This window comes from Epithele typhae (genome assembly GCF_022376455.1).
Source record: "Epithele typhae strain CBS 203.58 chromosome Unknown BXZ73scaffold_14, whole genome shotgun sequence".
In the NCBI taxonomy this organism is placed as follows: domain Eukaryota; kingdom Fungi; phylum Basidiomycota; class Agaricomycetes; order Polyporales; family Epitheliaceae; genus Epithele; species Epithele typhae.
In genome coordinates this window covers 408175-429732 of record NW_025954205.1, presented here as the reverse complement: position 1 = coordinate 429732, position 21558 = coordinate 408175, and the positions used below count along the sequence as shown (strand labels likewise).

General features: G+C 55.9%; 3 protein-coding genes across 3 annotated transcripts; 2 read left to right on the top strand and 1 right to left on the bottom strand.

Moving 5' to 3' along the window:
- Positions 1-13190: 13190 nt before the first annotated feature.
- On the top strand, positions 13191-13397 carry BXZ73DRAFT_220 (uncharacterized protein; the record flags this gene model as incomplete). Its single annotated transcript, XM_048017636.1, has 1 exon — positions 13191-13397. A coding segment is annotated over one exon (207 nt), but the record flags the coding sequence as incomplete, so codon positions are not given.
- A 628-nt stretch (positions 13398-14025) lies between these two features.
- Positions 14026-14307, top strand: BXZ73DRAFT_4988 (uncharacterized protein; the record flags this gene model as incomplete). Its single annotated transcript, XM_048020336.1, has 1 exon — positions 14026-14307. A coding segment is annotated over one exon (282 nt), but the record flags the coding sequence as incomplete, so codon positions are not given.
- A 3742-nt stretch (positions 14308-18049) lies between these two features.
- Positions 18050-19980, bottom strand: BXZ73DRAFT_76362 (uncharacterized protein; the record flags this gene model as incomplete). Its single annotated transcript, XM_048022409.1, has 7 exons — positions 18050-18091; positions 18243-18701; positions 18791-19057; positions 19418-19437; positions 19484-19562; positions 19685-19753; positions 19858-19980. The coding sequence occupies 7 exons, from the start codon at positions 19978-19980 to the stop codon at positions 18050-18052; spliced, it is 1059 nt and encodes a 352-aa protein (XP_047879494.1).
- Positions 19981-21558: the final 1578 nt, after the last annotated feature.

The window sequence follows — 21558 nt, the reverse complement described above, 5'->3', positions numbered from 1 at the left end:
GGGATCGTATCGCGTCTGAAGCCACGCGCGACCGTGCCTCGTCCACTGCCGCACCGGTCTGGGGAGTGTGGCGTCGCGTTGGAATCCCCGCGTGGGCATATCACGTTGGAAGCCCCGTGCGAGCGCACCGCATGAGACGGAAGCTGCGCACGAGTGTGGAGCATGCTCGCGAGAGCGCAGCGTAGGACGTTCAAGCGCTCTCGCGAGCGTGCTTCATCAACAGCTGTACATGGTCTGGTGAGTGAGCACTGTGCCACATCGGAAGCCGCTCACTTGCGAGCAGTTCACCACAGGTGCTAGCTCTGTTCCTCAGTGCTGACATCACCTTTAGAACTGCGGCTACGAGATGAACTTGAGATGCTCAGGTACTCGTTTCTCTCGAAGGATGCCACAACAAAGAAAGCGCGGAAACAGATCTTGGACCAGTCCGGGAAACATTTTTCGGTGATGGACGAGCTGGTAGGATGGTCTCCCGTGTCATCCTCAGCTGTTGATTTCATGCATAACTTCTACGGTGAGCCTTCTACGTCATCCTCTGCGCCGGGCGCAACGCGCAATGCGCTACATGTGCCGAGCGCACCTAGTAGCTTGGTGCACCAGATGCTGCCAGCTGCATGTGCCAGCCTGCGCAGTCGGCTGGACGCGTTGGTGCGTGCATCTGGCCCAGTAAGGCGAGATTACATTGGGCATGGTGACTCAGCCAGATCCTGGATGCGAGCCAGACGCGCTGGGCGTACACACCAGCGCGGCTGCACACGTGCGGAGATCTCTAATCTGACTTGAGCTATACGGCAGGAATTGCGAAGTACATGTTCACTTCCCTACTGATTGACGGGTATCTTCTCGATGCCAAGCGTTGGCGGAGTCTCCAGGCCGTCGTCAACTCAATTCAGTGGCCCTCATGCGTTGGTCGCCTTCCCAACAATGTGAGCTCATACGTTCTGCTCAGTGATATTGCGAGCTGATATTACCTTGAGCTTGGGGAAAATCGTGGGCTTCCAAAGGCTGATCAGTGTTACGGACACCATGCGTACGCCGGACCTTTTCCTCCATCCCTCATCATCTCCGTCATGGACTACGCCTGGTGCCCTCAGGGACTGCTGTACTACCACTCTCTGCCTCATGCTGCTGCGCAGCCTCATCCCGGACATGCACGTACCTCATGGCAACCTCACTACGACCTACTTCATTACACGCCGTAGCCATGATGCGTACTGACTCGTATGGACTCGCTGTATACGTACCGTTACCTCACCCCTCACGGACCGCGGCCACGAGGCCTTTGTACTTATAAGAGGGACGACGCAGCATAGCGCTCCCCATCTTTCGACCTCCTGTATAGCTACGTCCCTCAGGCCTAGTGCCAATCGACTCTCTTGCTTGCCCTCTACCTCGCTCGCTCGCCGGTCCACTCGATAGTGCACCGTGCTTACTCGCGTCGGCATCAAGAGACTTCTCACGGACATAACCACTCGACGTCTAGGCCTCGTTCCCAACGGAACTCGGACTTCGACGTAACATTAGGTCGAAAGATTGAACCCTCCACTTATTCAAGTGCAGAGGACCCATCTACCAGGACAGAAGGTTGCGAACTGCTCGATAGCAGAACGCAATAGAAAAACAGGCACCATGGACTCCACACAGAACACCCAGGCTCGACAGGACACCCCTCAAGTACACCCACTCCCCATTATCCTCACACCCACCCCAGAGGAAAGACACACAGCACAACTGCAAGGACCAGGACAGGAAGGCAGCGGTCATACCCTACCTATTAACGAGGAACACGAAGAAACACTCGTTGCCACATCAAACAGCGGAAGCTCGGACACATACCTCCACACGTTCTCTCGAGCGGTACAACAAGGGGTGCAGAACTTTGAGATTCTCACAGACCACCCACTCCTACTCGCAAGGTTCAACGAAGAGGATTTCCTGGACTTCGGTGGTCACCTGCGCGATCTCGAGAACATCATCAACGTACTCCCGCAAGTTCCAGAAGCACCGCAGGACGCGCCAGACCACATCCAGCTTCCCCTGAACCCCACCGCTCCCATTCACGTCCTAACAGAGAGGCTCGAGTACGACATCAAGGACCTTGAAAACTTCGTCTTCGACCTCCCCAACAACCTCGTTCACCCGGAATACCTCGGAAGACTACAGGAACTTCAAGAGTTCCGGACCGCGTTGGGAGTTATCCAAGACTACTTCCATGACTGAACCAGACACGGCTTGCAAGAATAGAATTCACGCATTCAATACCGACACCGGAAGAGACATACATCACAATAACAGAACGTGGAGCAGCTGCACATCAGCAAGGTGCCCAGCTAGATACTGGAACGCGCAAACGCTTCCAGCAGGAACAGACGACAAGTACAAGGCCTGTATCGAAGCACAGGAAAGAGCGATTACGAAAATATTCGGTCAACAGAAACCGATTTTCAAGGCCCCACAAACAGGAAGGATAGGAGCTACCAGACGAATAACATCCAGTAATCAAAACACACCAAGGAGTTCACCACTATCGGTAGCAATCACCCCGCTACCAGATTTGTCCGAACCAACCACCGAACCAGGACCGAGTGCACAAGCCCGAGAAAAGGCTCCAGCCGGAGAACCCGAGAGCAACTTCTCAACCCACGCACAACCACTCCCAGAGGAAGCATACATGGCTACTCAAACCATGACAGAACCAACAGGAACGGCACAAGACCCAGGATCAATATCAAGACACCCTCCTGCTCGCTCTCCGAGAACGTCAGGATTTACCACACCAGAGGACGAGGTAGACACCAATAAACCTATAGGACAACAGCTTGAAAGAAAGCGCGAAGACATGGAAGAGCAAATACGCAAGATGAAAGAGAAGCTCGCCAAAATGGAAGAAGAAAGGGATCAAGCCGACTTTCACTTCCAACATCTCTCAGGAATCCGCCGACAAGCAGTCCCAAGCTACGCAATTGGGAGACCGACGGATGCAGGAGAATCGGCAGCGAGCCTCGCCACCATCACACTCCGCCCTCAAGCAGTCGTCCTCGACCCTATACCAGAAAGACACGATCCGAGGGGGAGAGGTCACCATCGTCACCGAAGGGGAGACCCAGATGACGAACCATCGGACGATGACAACCCTCAAGGCGACAGAAGGGGACGACGAGACCCAGACAGAAGAAGACCACAAGGACCCCCCGGTGGAGGAAATGACCCTCCAGGAGGAGGGGGAGGAGACGGGTACCAAGGAGGAGGCCCCCCAGGAGGACCATTCGGAATACCAAGAGGCAAGGGCAAAGTCAAAGTACCAGAAGTATTCGACGGCACACGCGACAAACTCGACACTTTCGTGGAATCACTCCTCCTCATGTTCGATGCACGCCCTATCGACTTCCCAGACGATCAAACAATGATCACCACCGCTCTCTCCTACATGGAAGGAGGGACGGCAGGAGTCTGGAAGACATCTATCCTACGCAATGCATGGGTTAGAAACGTGACAGGACGAAGGCAAGGCTACGGAACCTGGGACAACTTCCTCAACAAGCTCCAGGTTACCTTTGCCCCTATCAATGAAGCCTTCGCCGCAGCCAATCAACTCCGAATGCTCGGCAAGAAACAGTTCGACTCCATCAACGATCTCAACGGAGAATTCATCCATCTCATACGCAAGTCGGGTATCACGGACCCACAAGCACAGCTCGGCTGGTACCAACAAGCACTGCCACCAGTCATCCGAGATAAGATTATGGGTCTACTCCCAGCACCACCAGATCTCGAAGGATGGATGGGAAGAGCAGTAGATTCAGACCGCAACTGGAAGCTCAAGAAGGAGCTGGACAAGGCACTCGACCGACAACCCAGAAACAAAACCAGATTTGTCAAGGCCACACGAACGGACGAGATAAACGTCAATGCACTTTCAGCCGAAGAACAGAAGGAGTTGATGACTAAGGGACTCTGTTTCTTCTGCAAGAAAGGAAAACACCTCGCCAGGTTCTGCCCTAACAAAAAGAAGGGAAAACCTCAGCAGAAGATCAGAGAAGTCACCATAGAAGCCGAGGCCGAGGAAGAGGAGAGTGACGGAGATGTCCAAGTGAACGCAGCACGATTCGACGACGAACAGGATTTTTGAACAGGCAAGATGAGTTGACGCCGGACTTGCCTAGTACCCCCAACTTTCATGTAACACTAGTATCGAATACAGAGCGACGCAGGCACGCGCTCTTACTCTCTGGTCACATGGAAGTGGGAAAAATCGCCGTCGAAATCAAAGGACTCCTCGATTCGGGAGCAGACGCAGTAATAGTCAATCAAAGACTGGTGGACAAATACAATCTCCCAACCGTCCAACTCCCCGTCCCCATACGGTTCAGAAACGCGGACGACTCCATCAACAGCACAAGAAACATCACCCACCAAGTAGAAGGACATTTTCGACTTCAGAACAAACTACTGCCAACAAATTGGTATGTTGCCAACATCGGACGAGACGACGTCATCTTTGGCATGCCATGGATAAGAAAATACAACCCAGCGATCGATTGGGAATCAGGACGAATAACCATCGACGCTACGCATATCAAGAAACAGCAGCAGATTGACAAACTACGACGAAGTCGGCCAGCTCCAGAAGGGAGACTGTGGGGATATCCACTCCAGGGCGAAGTACAGGACAGATTACTGGCCTATCTGGAGATAGATGAAGACGATGAAGGACTCACACACTACCCCTCCAAAATCATCCAGTGACTATACGAGACCGCCCAAGTCCAGAAAGTTACCAAGTCAGCAGAAATCGCGATCGAAGCAGGCAAGGCGAAAGTAGAGAGAACCCTAGACGAAATCCTACCAGACTTCGTGAAAGGTTACCGACAACTATTCGAAAAGAAGGCGGCAGCACGCTTCCCTCCAACACGACCATGGGACCACGCGATTGATCTCAAACCAGATTTTGATTTCAACAAGAGCCGTACATGGAACAAGATCTATCCTCTGACACTCACGGAACAAGGTGAACTGGAGAACTTCATACACGAGAACCTAGAGAAAGGATACATCAAGAGATCCAAATCACCCATCGCATCACCGTTCTTCTTCGTGACCAAAAAAGATGGTACACTACGACCCGTCCAAGACTATCGAGCACTCAATGAAGGCACTATACGGAATGCGTACCCATTACCCCTCATCAGCGATCTCATGGACAAACTCAAGGGAGCAAACTTCTTTACTAAATTAGACATACGGGCGGGGTACAACAACGTACGCATCAAAGAAGGAGATCAGTGGAAGGCTGCCTTCATCACTCCTCTCGGCCTATTCGAACCGACAGTCATGTTCTTTGGCCTGTGCAACGCCCCGGCAACCTTCCAAAGCATGATGAACTACTCCTTTGAAGACATGATACGCGAAGGATGGATCGTAATATACATGGACAACATTCTCATCTTCTCCCGCCATATCAAGGAACATCACGAACGAACACTAAGAGTCCTCAAACGACTTGAAGAATTGGACTTATTCGTCAAAGGAGAAAAATGCGAATTTGATGTCACCGAAGTTGAATTTGTGGGATCCATCATAAGACCAAACCAAATCCTTATGGACCCAATCAAAGTCAAAGCAGTACTGGAATGGAAAACACCCAAGAAACTCAAGGAAGTACAGGCGTTCCTAGGTTTCGGCAATTTCTATCGACGCTTCATCAAGGATTATTTGAAGGTGGCTAAACCCCTCACGGCACTTACAAGAAAAGACACACCGTTTGTGTGGAACGAAGAATGCGAAGCAGCGTTCCAAGAACTCAAGAATCGATTCACCAACGGACCTATCCTACAAATGCCAGATCCACACAGGCCATTCCAAGTAGAGTGTGATGCGTCAAAAGTTGCAACCGGAGCGGTGCTACGGCAACAAGGAACAGATGGACTATGGCACCCCTGCGCCTATCTTTCCAAGTCGTTCACAGAAGCAGAACGAAACTATCAAATATATGATCGAGAACTACTAGCCATTGTACAAGCCTTCAAGGAATGGAGACACCTGCTTCAAGGATCACCACACCCCATAGACGTCATCACCGACCATCAAAATTTGACGTACTTCAGGGCAGCCCAAAGACTGAACACACGACAAGCACGATGGCACAGCTACCTCAATGAATTCCATTTCACACTGAAGCACCACCCTGGCAAGACGATAGCGCAAGCGGACGCTCTGTCCAGGAGAACAGACCATGAACAGGGGGAGGACGATAACAAAGATATTGTCATGCTACCAGAGCAAATTTTCACCATCAACACAATCAACGTCGAACTACAACGACGAATCCGCGATAACAAGGCCAGAGATGCAGACCTAGTACACTTCCTCACAACCAAAGACTCAAAAAGTCGACAACCAACATGGGGAAACCCCGAAGATTGGACGGAGGAAGACGGACTATTACTCTTCAAGGACAGAGTATACGTCCCTCCAGATGAAGAACTGTACCGGGACATAGTCAAACTATACCACGAGCCAGCAGTAATGGGCCATCCAGGCATTCAGAAGATGTTCGACCTAGTCCAAAGAGAGTATATATGGAACGGAATGCGGAACTTCATCACACAATACGTCCGAGGATGCTCCAAATGCCAGACACTCAAGGTTAACACACACCCAACGAAACCTGGCCTGATCCCCATCGCACATAGCGGCAATACACGGCCGTTCGGAGTAATCACCACCGACTACATCACCGATCTCCCACCCTCAAATGGCTTTGATGCAGTACAAGTAATCGTTGACCATGACGTCACCAAAATGGCGATCTTTGCACCATGCACAAAAACTATTACGGCAGTGGGAGCGTCCAAACTCCTATGGGAACAAGTTTTCAGCCGTTTCGGACTCCCCGACAAAATTATATCAGACCGAGGTCCACAGTTCGTAGCAGAAGCATTCAAAGAATTACACAAGGCCATGGGAATTGAAACCACGATGAGCACGGCTTATCACCCACAAACGGACGGACAAACTGAACGAGTCAATCAAGAACTTGACTTAGCACTACGAATCTACGCCGCGAATGACCCAGACCACTGGGCTGACCGCCTCAAAGAATTCGAATTTGCACACAATCAACGCACCCATTCAGTAACGGGAAATCACCGTTCGAACTACTCTATGGATACCAGCCAAATATAGTAGGGACAGTCCGCAGCAACCTCAAACATCCTAGCACGCAGGAACGACTAAAACAGCTCAAGGCCGATCAGGAAAACACGATCGCCGCGCACAATCAGGCTGCCGCAGCAATGGCACGACGGGCACCAGCACACCCAATCACGTTCAAGAAGGGCGACAAAGTGCTGTTAGAAGCAACGAATCTCCGGCTTCCATACCCCTATCGGAAGCTGGCGCCAAAGCGACTCGGCCCGTTTCCTATTTCCGAAGTCATGGGGCCAGTCACATTCAAACTTGTGCTTCCACGCAGTTGGAAGATACACCCCGTGTTCCATGCCACACTGCTCACGCCGTACCGGACGACAAAAGAACACGGCCCAGACCTGCCCAGACCACCACCTGACCTCATAGAAGGTCAAGAAGAACACGAGGTGGAAGCTATTCTCAAGCACCAACTGCGGGGAAGCAGATCGAAACCGAAGCTCTATTATCTCGTCGCATGGAAGGGCTGGGAACCAGCAGAAAACTCATGGGAACCAGAACACCACTTGACCAACGCGCCAGACATTCTCCACGCATATAAGAAGAAGCATCGACTATGAACCAACCCCCATCCCCTACTCGCTACATCCGATTCACTCTCACAACTCGCACCACCACAACCATGCCCCGTACTCGCAACCCCACTCCTAACCCGCGCTCCACCCGCTCACGAGCGACCTCTACCACCCACTCGTCCACCTCAACCACTGGACGCACCGTACCCCGGTTCATTACCGACAGACCCCTCATCTCTTACCAACACCTCCCGGTCACCTTCCTCCGTAACAACGCCCCTGCCCCGTTCGGCCTTCTTATTGGATGGGTAATCGCACACCCTGATCTCCACGACCAAGTACGAATCCGTACCGAGCACATCCCGGGAGCCACCTACTGCATCGAAACATACCGGACCTTCGCCGACGCCTACCAGACTCACCAAGAGGCCAACACGTTCGTACATCGGGCGGCTGGACCAGCGCAAGTCAAGGAGAATGCGCAACGAGCTGCATGCGCCACCATGCACCTCCTCATCCGAGGAGCTGAACTCGCCGTCCGCCAACTAGCCACTTACCAGGTTGGACGTGCCCTTGCCGATCTCCTCCCCCGTCGCAAGCAACACACGGACTATACACGACATGGACAAGCGTCACCCACCCCCACCGAAGCCGAACGCAACAGAGCCGCCTGGGAGGAAGAGGAATACCGCACACGCGCCGTTGCAGGAGGATGGATGGGCATGGAGAGCTCAGCCATGGAATGGGGGTCACCGGTGGAAGAAGAAGACAACGACGAGGAACCTACCACCCCCACGCCAGGCCTGACCCTGTCCGACATGATCGCCGCCCTCGGACCTCGCGGATCTCAAACCCCACCTCCTCGCCCTCCTACCCCGACACCACCCACGCCGTCCCCGAACGCACGAGTAGCCCACTACTACGCGGACGACGAGGTTCACTACGAACTTGTCGTTCCGGTCCAGGCCCCACCGCCGTACAACGACGATGAAGACATGGGCAACGACGCGGACTCGGAAGGAGGAGAAGCCTCCTCCAGCGACCACGAGGACGAGGACGACGCCCCCCCCTGGAGCTCCTACGAGCCTACAACCCGGTCGCCCAACCCTTCCGCCTGGAAGGGGCTACCAGCCGCTACGCCCTCCGCGGATACCTCTCCGCCAACCACTTCATCGGAATATACACGCTCGATTGGCCAGTACGGTATTCACCCGAGAACATCGAGTTGAGGATCGCCGCAGCCCTCCCCTACGTGGCCCCAGGCATTCGCCTCAGCCTCGAACTTCATGTCCTCAACGTCGTGGCTCAATGGTGCAATGCTCACTGCGAAGAGGTCGTCGACGATCGTGTGATCAACGCGGGACACTGGCGGCGCTTCCTCACGTACTACAGCCAGTACCGAAGGACGGGTATCCCTCTACACGGCGAACCCGAGATGTCACTCGAAGAGACGGTCCACGAAGTAATCGTCAATCTGATTGAACGCCTCCGCCAGATCGGCTACCGCCCTCGTGAAGACCCCGACCTCGACGCCGACGACATCTTCGGTAACTGAGGGTTGGGACAACCCTCACGGGAGGGGGAGCTGATGTTACGGACACCATGCGTACGCCGGACCTTTTCCTCCATCCCTCGTCATCTCCGTCATGGACTACGCCTGGTGCCCTCAGGGACTGCTGTACTACCACTCTCTGCCTCATGCTGCTGCGCAGCCTCATCCCGGACATGCACGTACCTCATGGCAACCTCACTACGACCTACTTCATTACACGCCGTAGCCATGATGCGTACTGACTCGTATGGACTCGCTGTATACGTACCGTTACCTCACCCCTCACGGACCGCGGCCACGAGGCCTTTGTACTTATAAGAGGGACGACGCAGCATAGCGCTCCCCATCTTTCGACCTCCTGTATAGCTACGTCCCTCAGGCCTAGTGCCAATCGACTCTCTTGCTTGCCCTCTACCTCGCTCGCTCGCCGGTCCACTCGATAGTGCACCGTGCTTACTCGCGTCGGCATCAAGAGACTTCTCACGGACATAACCACTCGACGTCTAGGCCTCGTTCCCAACGGAACTCGGACTTCGACGTAACAATCAGTGGCCATCAGGAAAAACACAACTTGCTAATTGGGTCTAAGTTGAACTAATTAGTGCAACTTAGACATATTAGAGGATCTTCACTAATTAGTGAAGTCCCTGGAAGTTTAGAGCCAATTAGTCCTAATTAGCTCTAATTAGTGTCTAACCAGTGTCTAATTGCTGCAATTGTGGAGGTCTGTAGAACTAATTGACACACAGTAGGCATGTATCAAGCTCATAATATGTTTCAATATCACTCAATAGATCACACAAACGTGAAGGAGAAGCAGGTATATTCTTGTTCATAATACTACAAGGTACACATTAGACTACAAACAAAGATGCTGAACAAAGTCTGTGGGCGACATATCTACTCGGGCGAGACGGGTGACACGGGCAAGAGCGAGGTGGGTGAGGTAAGCGTCACAGGTGATGCGGACGTGGGCGAGGTGGGCGATGTGGACGTGGGCGCGAGACGCAGGCGAGCTGCGGACGCGAGCGCGAGACAGGAGACGCAGGCGAGGTAAGAGGTAGGCAACGTGGACAGGGCGGGCGGCACGGACACATGCGATGCGGCGTCACAAAGTGACGCAGGGCAAAACGCGGGCGACAGGTCGACGCAGGGATGAGATGCAGTCGATGAGGACGAAGCGGGCGAAATGGATGACACAAGAGAGCAAGACAGCAACAAGCGAGACGCGGATGAGACGGACGAGGTGGCGACGTGGGTGACATGGGTCCAGACTAACGCAATAAGGCAGGCGAGAGCTAGATGGCGACACAGATGACATGCAGGCAACGCAGTGGGACGCGCGCAACTCGGGCGAGCGACACGGGTGAGACGGGCGAAGTGGATGATGCAGGGGACTCCAGGGGATGCAGGTGATACGTGGGCACGGGAGATGTCCGGTCGACGCAGGGTACGCGGGGGAGGTGCGAGACGTGGGCTAAGACGGAGGGTGACGTGGGCAAAACGCGGGCGACACGGAGGCGGCGATGGACGTGGGTGACACGGTCGAAGTGGGTGAGATGGGTAAGATGGGCGAGGCGAACTAGACCGACGAAGCAGGCGAAGTGCGAGACGGGGGAGAGACGAGCGAGACGAGCGAGGTTCGAGGCGCACGTGAAATGGGTGACGCAGGCAAGGTGGGACGTACGGGTGCAAGACGGGCGAGGTGGGCGACACAAGTGAGACGGACGGGGTGGGTGAGACGGGTGAGGCAGGCAAGGCGAGGTGCAAGTCACGGGCGAGACGGAAGAGGTGGGCGCGGTGCTAGACGGGCGAGATGGGTGACGCGCAGGCGAGACGAGAGAACTGGGCGACGTGGCGACGTGGACGATGCAGATTAACACAGGTAAGGTGGCAGCAGAAGACGATGAGGAGCATTGAGGACATCAACAACGAGGGTGCTGGCAGCGCCAAGCGCTGGAGCCCACGCAATGCGCGTTGATTCCCACACGTCTGGCGCTGCCAGCATGTCACTCTGCCTCCGCGCTGCCCGTCCTCCCCGTCCTCCCGTCCTCATCTTCCTCGACTTTTCCTCCCGGCGCAACGTCTTCAAGGAGCACGCAAACGCGCCTCTCGCCCACCGCTTCCTTGATGAGCTGTTGCGGCCCCCTTGGTCTTGGTGAGTCCCCCGTTCTGCCCTCCTGTGTTCCTCGCCTCGCCCACCACCTCCCCAGGCCCCGGCCGCGCCACACCGTCCCCACAACGCGCACGTCAACCTAAAGGACGTGCACGGGAGGCTTGTTATACCGGCGCGACCGTATTACGCGGCCGTTGCCGCTGGGTTGCACATCGCCCGCCTGTCACCGGTTCACCTCCGCCCGCCGCTGTGCAACCTTCGTGCTTGGTCTCCCCCTAGCCGTCGCCTGCAACGCCCCCGGCTCCTTTGCAGTACGTTCCCCTCTTTTTTGCTACGCTCCCTTGCCCATTCTCATTTACATTTGCTCTTTGTCTCCCCACCTCCCGCGCCCCGACCCCCTGAACCATTCCCTATGACCTCTCCGCCCACACGGCTTTGGAACGTCCACGGTGGCGATGTACTCTCATTGGGCTCCGCTTCGCCCACACGTGTCGCTCACCTCGCCCTCGCCCGCGTCGTGTCGTGTGCGTCTCTGTCGCCCACCTCGCCCGCATTCACCTTGGCACTTCGCCCACGACTACATCGCTCATGTCACCTGCCCACATCGCCCGTCCGCTTCTGCGTCACCCCCGCGTCGACGTCTGCCTCACCCATCTCCTCCATGTTACCCGCTTCGCTCACCTTGCCCGCCTCGCCCACATCCATGTTGTCCGCTTCGTCATTCCTCTGGTCCTCGCGCCCCGCCATCCATCCGGCTCCAAGGCTTCGTCGATGCAGATCCCGCGAACGCTTCAGCCGCCGCCGCCGCCGCTGCGCTCGCTCGCTCGCATTCGCAGCCCACTTCGCGGCCACGCCCGCCGCGCCTGGTCTTCACGGGCGCGAGCGCACACTAGCGACCGAGAGCCTGACGCTCGTCGCAGAGGCGCTTCCCACTGCACCGGCCGACGAGGACAAGCAAGAGGAGGACGGGAGAGGAGGAGGAGTGGAGCCTCGCGGGTGTGCTGGGCGGGGTGCTCTTCGTCGTGCTCGCCGTTGTCGTGGGCCGAAAGCTCCACGGTGCGCCACGTGGACTGGTGTGCGTGCGTGCACGACGGGCCCACCCGCGTCGCCCACTTCATCTGCATCGCCACCTTGCTTGTGTCCTAGTGGCCTGTAACACGTCTTTGTTCCCAGTGTAGTTAGATTATGCTGGTTTCTACCAATATATTTCATCCTCTAGAACTTCTATACTGTTGTGAATTGTCGTGGCAATCATCGCTCCCGATAGAAGACGTTAGTACCAGACTACAGGATTAGGAGCACTAGTATCAAACACCCTCAACATCTTCTAATGTGTGTAAATTTGCGGCACATTAGACATGTTAGTAAGATGTGGGACCTAATGTGTTTGCTGTTAGGTGTGCTGATTCTCATTTGGTCTAAACGTCGGGCGATTAGGTGTGTTAGACCACATTAGAGCTAAAAGTCTGGTGGATAGATGTGTTAGAGCACAATAGGGCTAATATGCAAATTGTGTTTTTCCTGATGGCGTCGCTGGGTGAACATCCAAACCACTGTGCTTTGGTGTGTCTGGCGCGACGAAAATGACAAGCTTGCCAGGCGCTCCGAGCCTTCACCAATTCCACACAATGCCTCAAAGCGACCCACATTCACCCGAGATATCCCCCGTATCTACAGATTATTTCTCTACGCATCCATTGCTGAACGCATTCTCGCCTCGAGACAGATCACCCTCGACGACGTGAAGCGCGGTCATGGGTTCATCCAAGATCTCTGCCATGATCTCGTCCGGCTGGGCGTACACATGGTGCCCAACTGCCACTATGCGTTGCACTATCCAGTGTTTTATGAACGCTTCGGGCCCGTGTATGCTTGGTGGCTCTTCGCACATGAGCGCTTCAACGGGATCCTCGCCGACGTCAACCTGAATGGTCGCCCTTGGGGCGAGATGGAGCTCACATTGATGCGGAACTGGCAGTACAAGCTACGCTTGTATGAGCTCGTGAGTGTTTCTCTAGGTTCTAGACGTGAGGGCTCACTTATGTTCGAGGTCTCCACATTGCCACCTGATGCGACCGAGTATGAACGCGCGGAACTGAAAAGTATCTGCCGAGAGCAAGGCGCGGTTCGTGGGACGCTTGGGACGCAGATTGAGGCATTTGCACACGGCACATCAACCATCAACACGCCGCGCCGAAGTACCAAGACCTTCATCAATCTTCGGCAGCTTGAAGATGGTCGCCTCTACCTGCCCCTTCTCTATCATCTCAGACGTGTTTTCCCCCACCTGACCATTGGTGACGAGCATGATTTGCGGCCTCACGACACAACGTTCCTTGCACACAAGGGCACTTGACTCCTTCCTTTCATCTCGAAGGATGTAATACGGTACGGATCAACCGCAGACACTCGCACCAACTCAGATCAGCACGCTTGTGTCGACTTTGATGGGATCAAGCGCATTCCTTGTCGTATCAGGTACCATTTCGAGATTGTGCTTACCGGACAAGCCCCTGTGTTGTGCTCAGCCGTCGAGCGCATGGTCGCTGGAGAAGACATTCCAACATTTCCGTGGTCGATGTAGTGCGTCTTTATCTGCATGCTATACGCTTCCAGTTGCCTGCTCACCCTCCGACAGTTCAGATCATCTCGGTGTTTCTGTTGCATACGCCGAACAGTATCACCTGGTCGAGATCGTTCCAACGACCTGGCTTGCCGCTGCAGTTGCGATCATACCTATCAGGGCCCAGACTGGGCCGGGATTGCGGCGAAACCTCTGGGTTGTTCACTCGTTTGATCGCGTGAGTTTACCCACCACTGCACTACACTCCACATTCACCGGCGCGCGCGCACAGACAGGACTCGAGCCCAATGATACTTGGTTCGAGAGCCTAGAACAAGAACTAGTACAAGATTGATAATCCACGTGAATGCGCATCAAGTCTCCCACACCTGTGTCATGTTCCCGAAGAGTTCGTTATCATCTGCCCCTCGTGCTGCTTCTGCACGACTCGCCTCAGCCGCCCGTACCTTACTCATGTCCTCAGCAGGACGCCTCTTTTTCTTACCGTCACCATCCTTGGACGACTCTCCCTTCCTCTTCGCTCCTCCTTTCGTCATGCTATCATCAACAGGATCTTCTTCATCGCCCCACAACTTCCCATTCGGTGCGACGCGGCCCCCAGTCAACCAGTGCGGGTTCGCTTCAAGTGCCTCCTCGGTGATCATCCACATGCGCAGGCGAGTCTTCAGTGTCTGCGCCTTCGGAGGTACAGCAGTGAGTTTTACCAGACCCTTCTTGCGCTTGAGTAGCAGAGTCGCGCGGTCTGGCTCAGGATCATCTCGTGGGTCGAGGTCATCGTAGCACTCCTGGTGCTAGAACACGGCAAGTAAGCAACCCTGTCCTTCACAATATGTGTCCCACGAAGGCTCACCATTGCCGATCGGTACCATGGCGGCCGGCTAACATAGCATGTCTTGTCCCCAACAATGACCTCACTCTCCGGCATGTCTTCATCATCCGACGCCGCATTCTCAGTGAATGCGGCGTCATACTTCGAGTCTGCCCACTTGGTACCCTCGCGCTTACGTTTGCGCTGTTCCTGCTTCTACACCAGGGTATGTAAACACCTAATCATCGCGCTCAGAGATGTACATCAGTAATTCGTCCTCTGTCTGATTTGTCAGAAAGTCGGACTTTTGGGCTGTCCGACATCTGACCCTCATCTGACACATCCGACCATCCGAATTTTTTGGTGCTCAGCACCCATTTGACCTGCACTGTAGCGTATACACCATCGAATTTCACACAATTAAGAGACTTTAACGATGATATATTGTGTTAATGCTACAGTGTACATCCTAGATACAGGCACAAGTGGTCCAATACATGCTCGTACGACAGAATCCATGCCATCGCCCACGCTCCCATTCCCGCTGTCGCCAGGCTGTGCATGGTGCCATGCGAGCGCGAGTGCGTGGAATGGCCGGGGCGGGATGTGCAAAACGCGAGGACGGGGTGCAAGTCCACGTCACAGCGCTGGACCTCGGACACGGCAGTCCGAGTCCCGCCGGTCGCCGTCAAATCTGCTGTTGTTAAATCAGAGACGCACGCTCGACGCGCCCACACCAGTGTTCAACGACTCACGCTAGTGCAAAATGCCGATTTGGCCCACGGACGACGCCAAGGGTACGCGGGCAAGTGCACTGGGGCCCGTCACGTTGTTGGGCCAGGTGGATGGTGGAGGGAAGGGCACATCGATGAGGGCGTGGCACATAAGCCCCATCGCGACCGGCCCTGGGGGAGCGCGGGGCTCGATTTGGCGTGGGCTGTCGTCCTATTCGCGTTCGCAGTCCCTCGTGCAGCCGTGGTCGGAGGGCGGTTCAAGGTGTGGAGAAAGGAAGGAGAACGTCGGGGCGCACATCCAGGAGTCACGCTTGTGTTAGCATCTCAAGCGACGAGGTGGGGTGTAGGCTGACCTGAGCTCCGTGTGTGCGCTGTGGACCATCGTGCCGCTCGAGTGCTGCAGGCTGTCGCTCTCCCGTCGGAACAGTGTCGCGCTCCAGGCAAGCGGCGGCGAGGCACCCACGGTGGCGGGGCACCACTGCGGCCATGTTTATGCTCGTGTCGGCACCAGAGAGGGAGGGGACGTTGTTGGAGTTGGAGGAGTCTTCGACCGGCGCGGACGCGGGCTGGATCGCGGGTGGAGCGTGGGCGATGGAGATGGGGATCGGTGGGTGCGAGCCAGCGCGAGAGGCGCTCTGGGCGAGAGTCAGGCTGCAAGAGACAGGGTCCACGGTGGAGGATCGCTCTACGCGTCCGTCTATTCCTTGGTGGTCCCAAGTTGGTAGTAGATGATGTCCAAGGTCGGCGGGTGTGGGTTCCGCAAGTGGATAACGAGGGAGATGCCAGGGGCGAAGAAGGGAACAAAGATTTATGTGAATAATATACACAGACGGATGAGGTGGGTACGCACTTTGACAAGGTGTTCCGTCGCCATCGAGCGAGACGAGGAGCATGGCCGAGTTCGCGGACATGTATTGAGGTCACTTGAGACGGGGCGTGTTTGGTTGGAAGATAGTGAGAGGCGGGCGGGGGAGGGATCGGGGCATTATGCGCACCATTCGGCGTGGAGAGGGGACAGGCGAAGAGGCGGGCCCGGGGGAGGAAAGGTCAAGGGCGACGACAACGACGAAGAAGCAGTACTAGTGGTGCTGGCAGTGCCAGGCGCTGGAGTCCACGCGACGGCCCGCAGCGCGCGTTGGTTCCCACGGGTCCCCGAGGCGGAGCCGCACCTCCGGCTGCCAGCGCGTCGCCGACCTCCCACCTCGTCCTCTTCATCTTCGTAGCCCGTCCTCTTGACCTCGCCCATCTCACCCGCCCTTTTGCACTCGGTCTCACCCACCTCGCCCGCGTCACCCAAATAGGTCGCCACGATCCCCCCACCGCTAATCTGCATTTGCAAGCTTGAGTAGGAGAATGAGCTTCTCCCCTACGAGGTCGAGGAGCCCCGTCGCCAGCCCGAAGTCAAGAACACTCGAAAAAGGTTCCCATGTGAGTCCCTCCGCTTCCATTTCGACTGCACACTCGTACTCAACGCTTCGTGAATCGCTTCTCCCATCTCACGCGCGCTCGAACGTCTCGCCCCCGGGCCCTGACGCAAAGCGGTACGGGCACCACTACCCGCCCGGGCGCGACGGCGAAGTTGGGGACATTGCAAACGCACCCGTCTTCCTCTTGTCGCCTGCCACGTCTCCGGCCGGGTCTTTGCCGTTGACGGCGTGTGTGAGCACCTGCGCAGGCAACTTGCCAGGCTTGACTGACACCCAAACAGGTGCCCCGCGTAACGTTTGAACAGCGTCTCTCCCGGGCAGCGGGCTCCTGCCTGCGATGTTGACATCTAGTGGGACGTCCAGCCCGTTTTTTTCGGTGAGTGCTCATCCCGTCTCTATCTCATCCACGACGTGAGTTTTCATCCGTTTATTTTTCCCCGTTACAGGACCGCGCTGGACTCGCCTCCATCCACCCTCACCTCCACCGTACCACCTCCATGTTGCCTGCCCCATCGCCCCCGTGTCGCCGCCCACGTCTCCTGCGTCACCCGCCTCGCCGCCATGTTGCCGCCACGTCGCCCACGTTGCCTGTGCACCTATCTCGCTGGTGTCGTTCCCGCCTCCCCGCCTCACCCGTCTGGTCCGCGCTAACGTTGCGTGGAGCTCAGGCCTCTGATGCAATGTCCTGGCCCTCGCGTCGACGGACCCTGCCACGGCCAACTTCCGCGTCGGCCTTGCATGGATCGTCGCTGCCGAGGCATGCAGGTTCACATTCCACTGCACCGTGGTGTGGCGATCGCGCTTCCCCTCGCCGCCCCCCTCGTTTTCGCGGCCGCCACGCGTATGGATGGTGATGCCGGACAGAGGTGGGCCCGGAGCCTCCCACAGGTGTGTGCACATGTGCATAAGTGGACGAGTGCGGTGTCGAAGATTCGGACGTACCTTGCATCGCCGAGGGAGCTCTACGCGCCGCCATGCTCACCATCCGTGTCCCAGGAAGGTGTACAGGACCTCGATTAGATAGTGACTATGTACTCGTATACAGGACTTGATATACACATTTTTACGTCCCGCTCAGGAATGCCGTTTACACAAGTCAGATTGAGGTCAGAAGTCAGATTGAGGTCGGATTGAGGTCAGAATGTCAGACTACGAGGATACAGCAATGTCGGATGGCAAATTTTGCAAGGTCGGATGTCGGACAGTCGGACAGGTCAGAAAGGGGTCAGATTGGTCTGTACTGACATTTTCAGACCCAGTCCGACGGAGGAAGAATTACTGATGTACTAAAGGGACATACTGGTTTAGCTCGAGAACGAGCAACCTTGCGATCCATGGGAGGATCGTCATCGGATCCCGCGTCTTCACCCTCTCCGTCTATGGGCTCCGACACCGCAGGTGCGCGTGCCTTCCCTGCGCTCTTCTCTGCACGCTTCCAATTGGTCGCGAGGGATTTGAACTTGGTGATGACGCGGTTTCTCAGGTCGACATCAAAGATCTTCTCAAGGTCGTCACCAAAGCCAGGAATGTACGTATTCCCATGCGCTCTCAGGGCTTCTGTCAGGGTGTCAATGCTCTGAGCATTCAGTGGGTAGGTCGCGTTCTGGAGCCAGTTGAACCTGACAAGACGAGTGCCTGTGTGCTGCCCAGTCGGCGCCAGTGGGGCCTCTTCTCCCGGCGCAGGGATCCCTGGGAGATCGGACATCTTGGAGAGATTTGTAACTCCCAACCAGATTTTGAAGGTGTTGTTGGTTGCTCTCTGATACGAGGTGAGCCGTCTACTCGTACCTGACGAGCTCCGAAATGACTGACTATGGCACGCGTACCCCGACACAACTGTTTGCTCACTGCCGCTGCCGCCACATCACCACCATCTCCTTCCGTGACACCCGCATCTCCCGGCTCTTCCGCCCTCGGCTCCTCCCGATCCCCGTTATCGGGCTCAATCTCCAAGAACTCTTCAAGAAAGGCGATGCGGTTGGTGGTGACGTCAAGTTTTGCCCGCGTGATGTTGTTCTCGTGGCGGAGGATGTTGATCACAGTTGCGTTCTTTTCAACATGGTTTTCGAGTGCTCTGGTGAGTCTTTCGATCTCTTGAATCGCCCCGTTCAGTCGCTGAAGTCCCGTTGATGTGCAGTCAACTCCGCGAAGAGTCAACAGTGATGAGGGCGAGTGAGCGAGCCCGAGTAAGCGTGAGACGCGGGAAGTCGGAGAGTGAAAGAAGAGAACAGCTACGACGCGCCGCGTGAGGAGCAAGCGCGAAGAGAGAATAGATCGGGGGATCGCGCGAGCGCGAGGAGGACGAGGAGGGAATAGACGCGGGGTGAAGAGACGAGATCGCGTGCACGCGCGGCGCTGGCGAAGGCGAAGGGAATCGAAGTCGTGGGCGAAAGCGTGGGCGTGGGCGTGGGCGAAGTCGAAGTCGAGGTCGAAGGCGAAGGCGAAGGCGAGACGAGGTGAGCACACAGCACGCACAGAAAGAGCGGGAGAGTGAACTGGTCATCAATAAGCAAAACGTGAGCCTAAGTACATGCGACGCACAGGGCGAGTATGTAGATAGCAATGTACAGTCGAAGCCATGACACGAAAAATGTCCGAGGTCGATACCGAGAATGAATGTCTGAGCCGGAAACGTAGGAGACAGGAGCGAAAGTAAATGTACAGGTGCGCAGGGAAAGAATAAGGAATGGATGAAACGTAGAAAAGGAGAGAATATGTAGAGTACGTGGATCGGGTGCGTACCATGCCGGCCTCGGTCGTGCGTGGACTGCGCCGCGGTGTGTCCGTGGGCATCGCGTCTAGCCTGGAATGCTGGAGCGTCGATATGGGGTGCTCGCGGGCTGATCGCGATGGGTGCGCGCGGTGGAGAGGTCGAGGTGCGTGAAGACGAGCGAGGTCGAGGTGGATGGCCGCACGCGGGCGCTAGTGTAGTCGCGGTGCACCGTACAGCGGCGGCGCGTGCGTATCACCGTTTGAGGGAGATCTGTGCCAGTGAAGTTCCTGCCGCTCCCGCTAGGGCCGGAGCCGTCTTCAGACATGGCGCAGCACAGCCGACGCGGGGATCGAGGGGGAAACGAAGCGCGATGTGCGGGGGCAAGTTGGAGAACGTACCGGACAGGCCAGATACGAGGCCAGCGCGGGCTTGTCTCGCTCCTCACGCAGAGATATGGCATCCTGTCTTTCCTCGATGCGAGCGCTGTTCCCAAGGATACATGAATTATTCAGGCCTTATGCGTACATACTCAACAGCCTGTCCAGCCACGATCCGCAATGCCACGCGAACGAATACTGAAGTCGAAGCGCGGGTCTGCACCCGGCGCGCGCGCGACGCGACAGACGCCTGATGATTATCCCCTAATTAATGCATGGCCCAATATATACGTGACCCTCACGGGGTCTAGATTCCACTTTGAAGGAATACGTGAGGAATGTGATTGGAATGAAAGGGGAATGTGTGTGGAAGGGGGAAACCAAGTGAGAATTCCCAACCCGGGGGAATCTGCGTGAAAGTCGCGAGGAACTTGCCGGGAATTTGCTCATTCCGCGCACATTCCCCACCTTGGGAAATCCGCGGTTTCATGCGGTGCCATGGCCAGGTAGACCCCTCCTCGAGCGTAAGTTAGGCCCCCGTCTCCTTTGATCCAAAGATTAATACTTCGCACGTTAAGGCTGCGTTCCTTTTCGTTGCGCTTCGCTGGATATGCCAGGGATAGTCGTGCATGAGGGTGTAGCGCTAGCAGCGATGGGGGGACACTGAGAGACGCATCAGCGCTCAAGCGCTCAACGGCCCCATCCGCGTTATCTCACTGCCGCCGCCCCTTCGCCCACCTGTACCTCACATCAATCAGGCCGGCTTAGCCCGTGGCACCGGGGGGGGTGGCCCGGGTCAAGTAGACCTGAAACCGTGCTCCCCCGCACGTTTGAATAATTCGTCCAATAAACCCGAGCTGTTTCCCAACAGGGAAGTGCTCGAACGCCCTCCCTCCCGAGTCCCCCAGCCCATCACGTGTCCCCATCCTCCAGATCTCCCATCAGTCCGCGTTATCTCTCCCGCCCCCGCCCGCGTTATCTCCCGCGCCCACGCCTACGTTATCTCCCGCGCCTCCCTGCCCTGCCACCCGTGCTCGCTGTGCCCGACAGTGAGCTCGCTGTCCCTGCACCCTGCCTCCCCCTCCTCTCTGTTTCCCTCCGTTCTTTTTGTAATCTACTTGTATTAAAAATGCGCACCTATTGGTACACAATTCAATGGCCACACCTTCCTGGGTGTGCCTGCACTGAGCCCTCAAACCTCCCCAAATGCGTGCAATACAGGAACATATACAAGCACTCAGCTGATCGGCTAAGTCCTGCATCAGATAGTTGTAGATGATGGCTGCTCTATTATAAAATCGCAGGTGGATAGCTAGAGGGGTGCAGGTATGATGTCATATGTTATTTCAGAATGACATACCCCACAGTGATATGGTATATGCATATATCGTCTTATGTACACCCAGAATCGTACCTAGAGGTCATTCAGAGCGCGTTTCAAAAAGAAGCAAATGAATAAGCGGTGTCGTGGTGAGGATATGACATATGCTCAGAAGGGGGAGTTGGCTCGAAAATGTGGCCTTCAT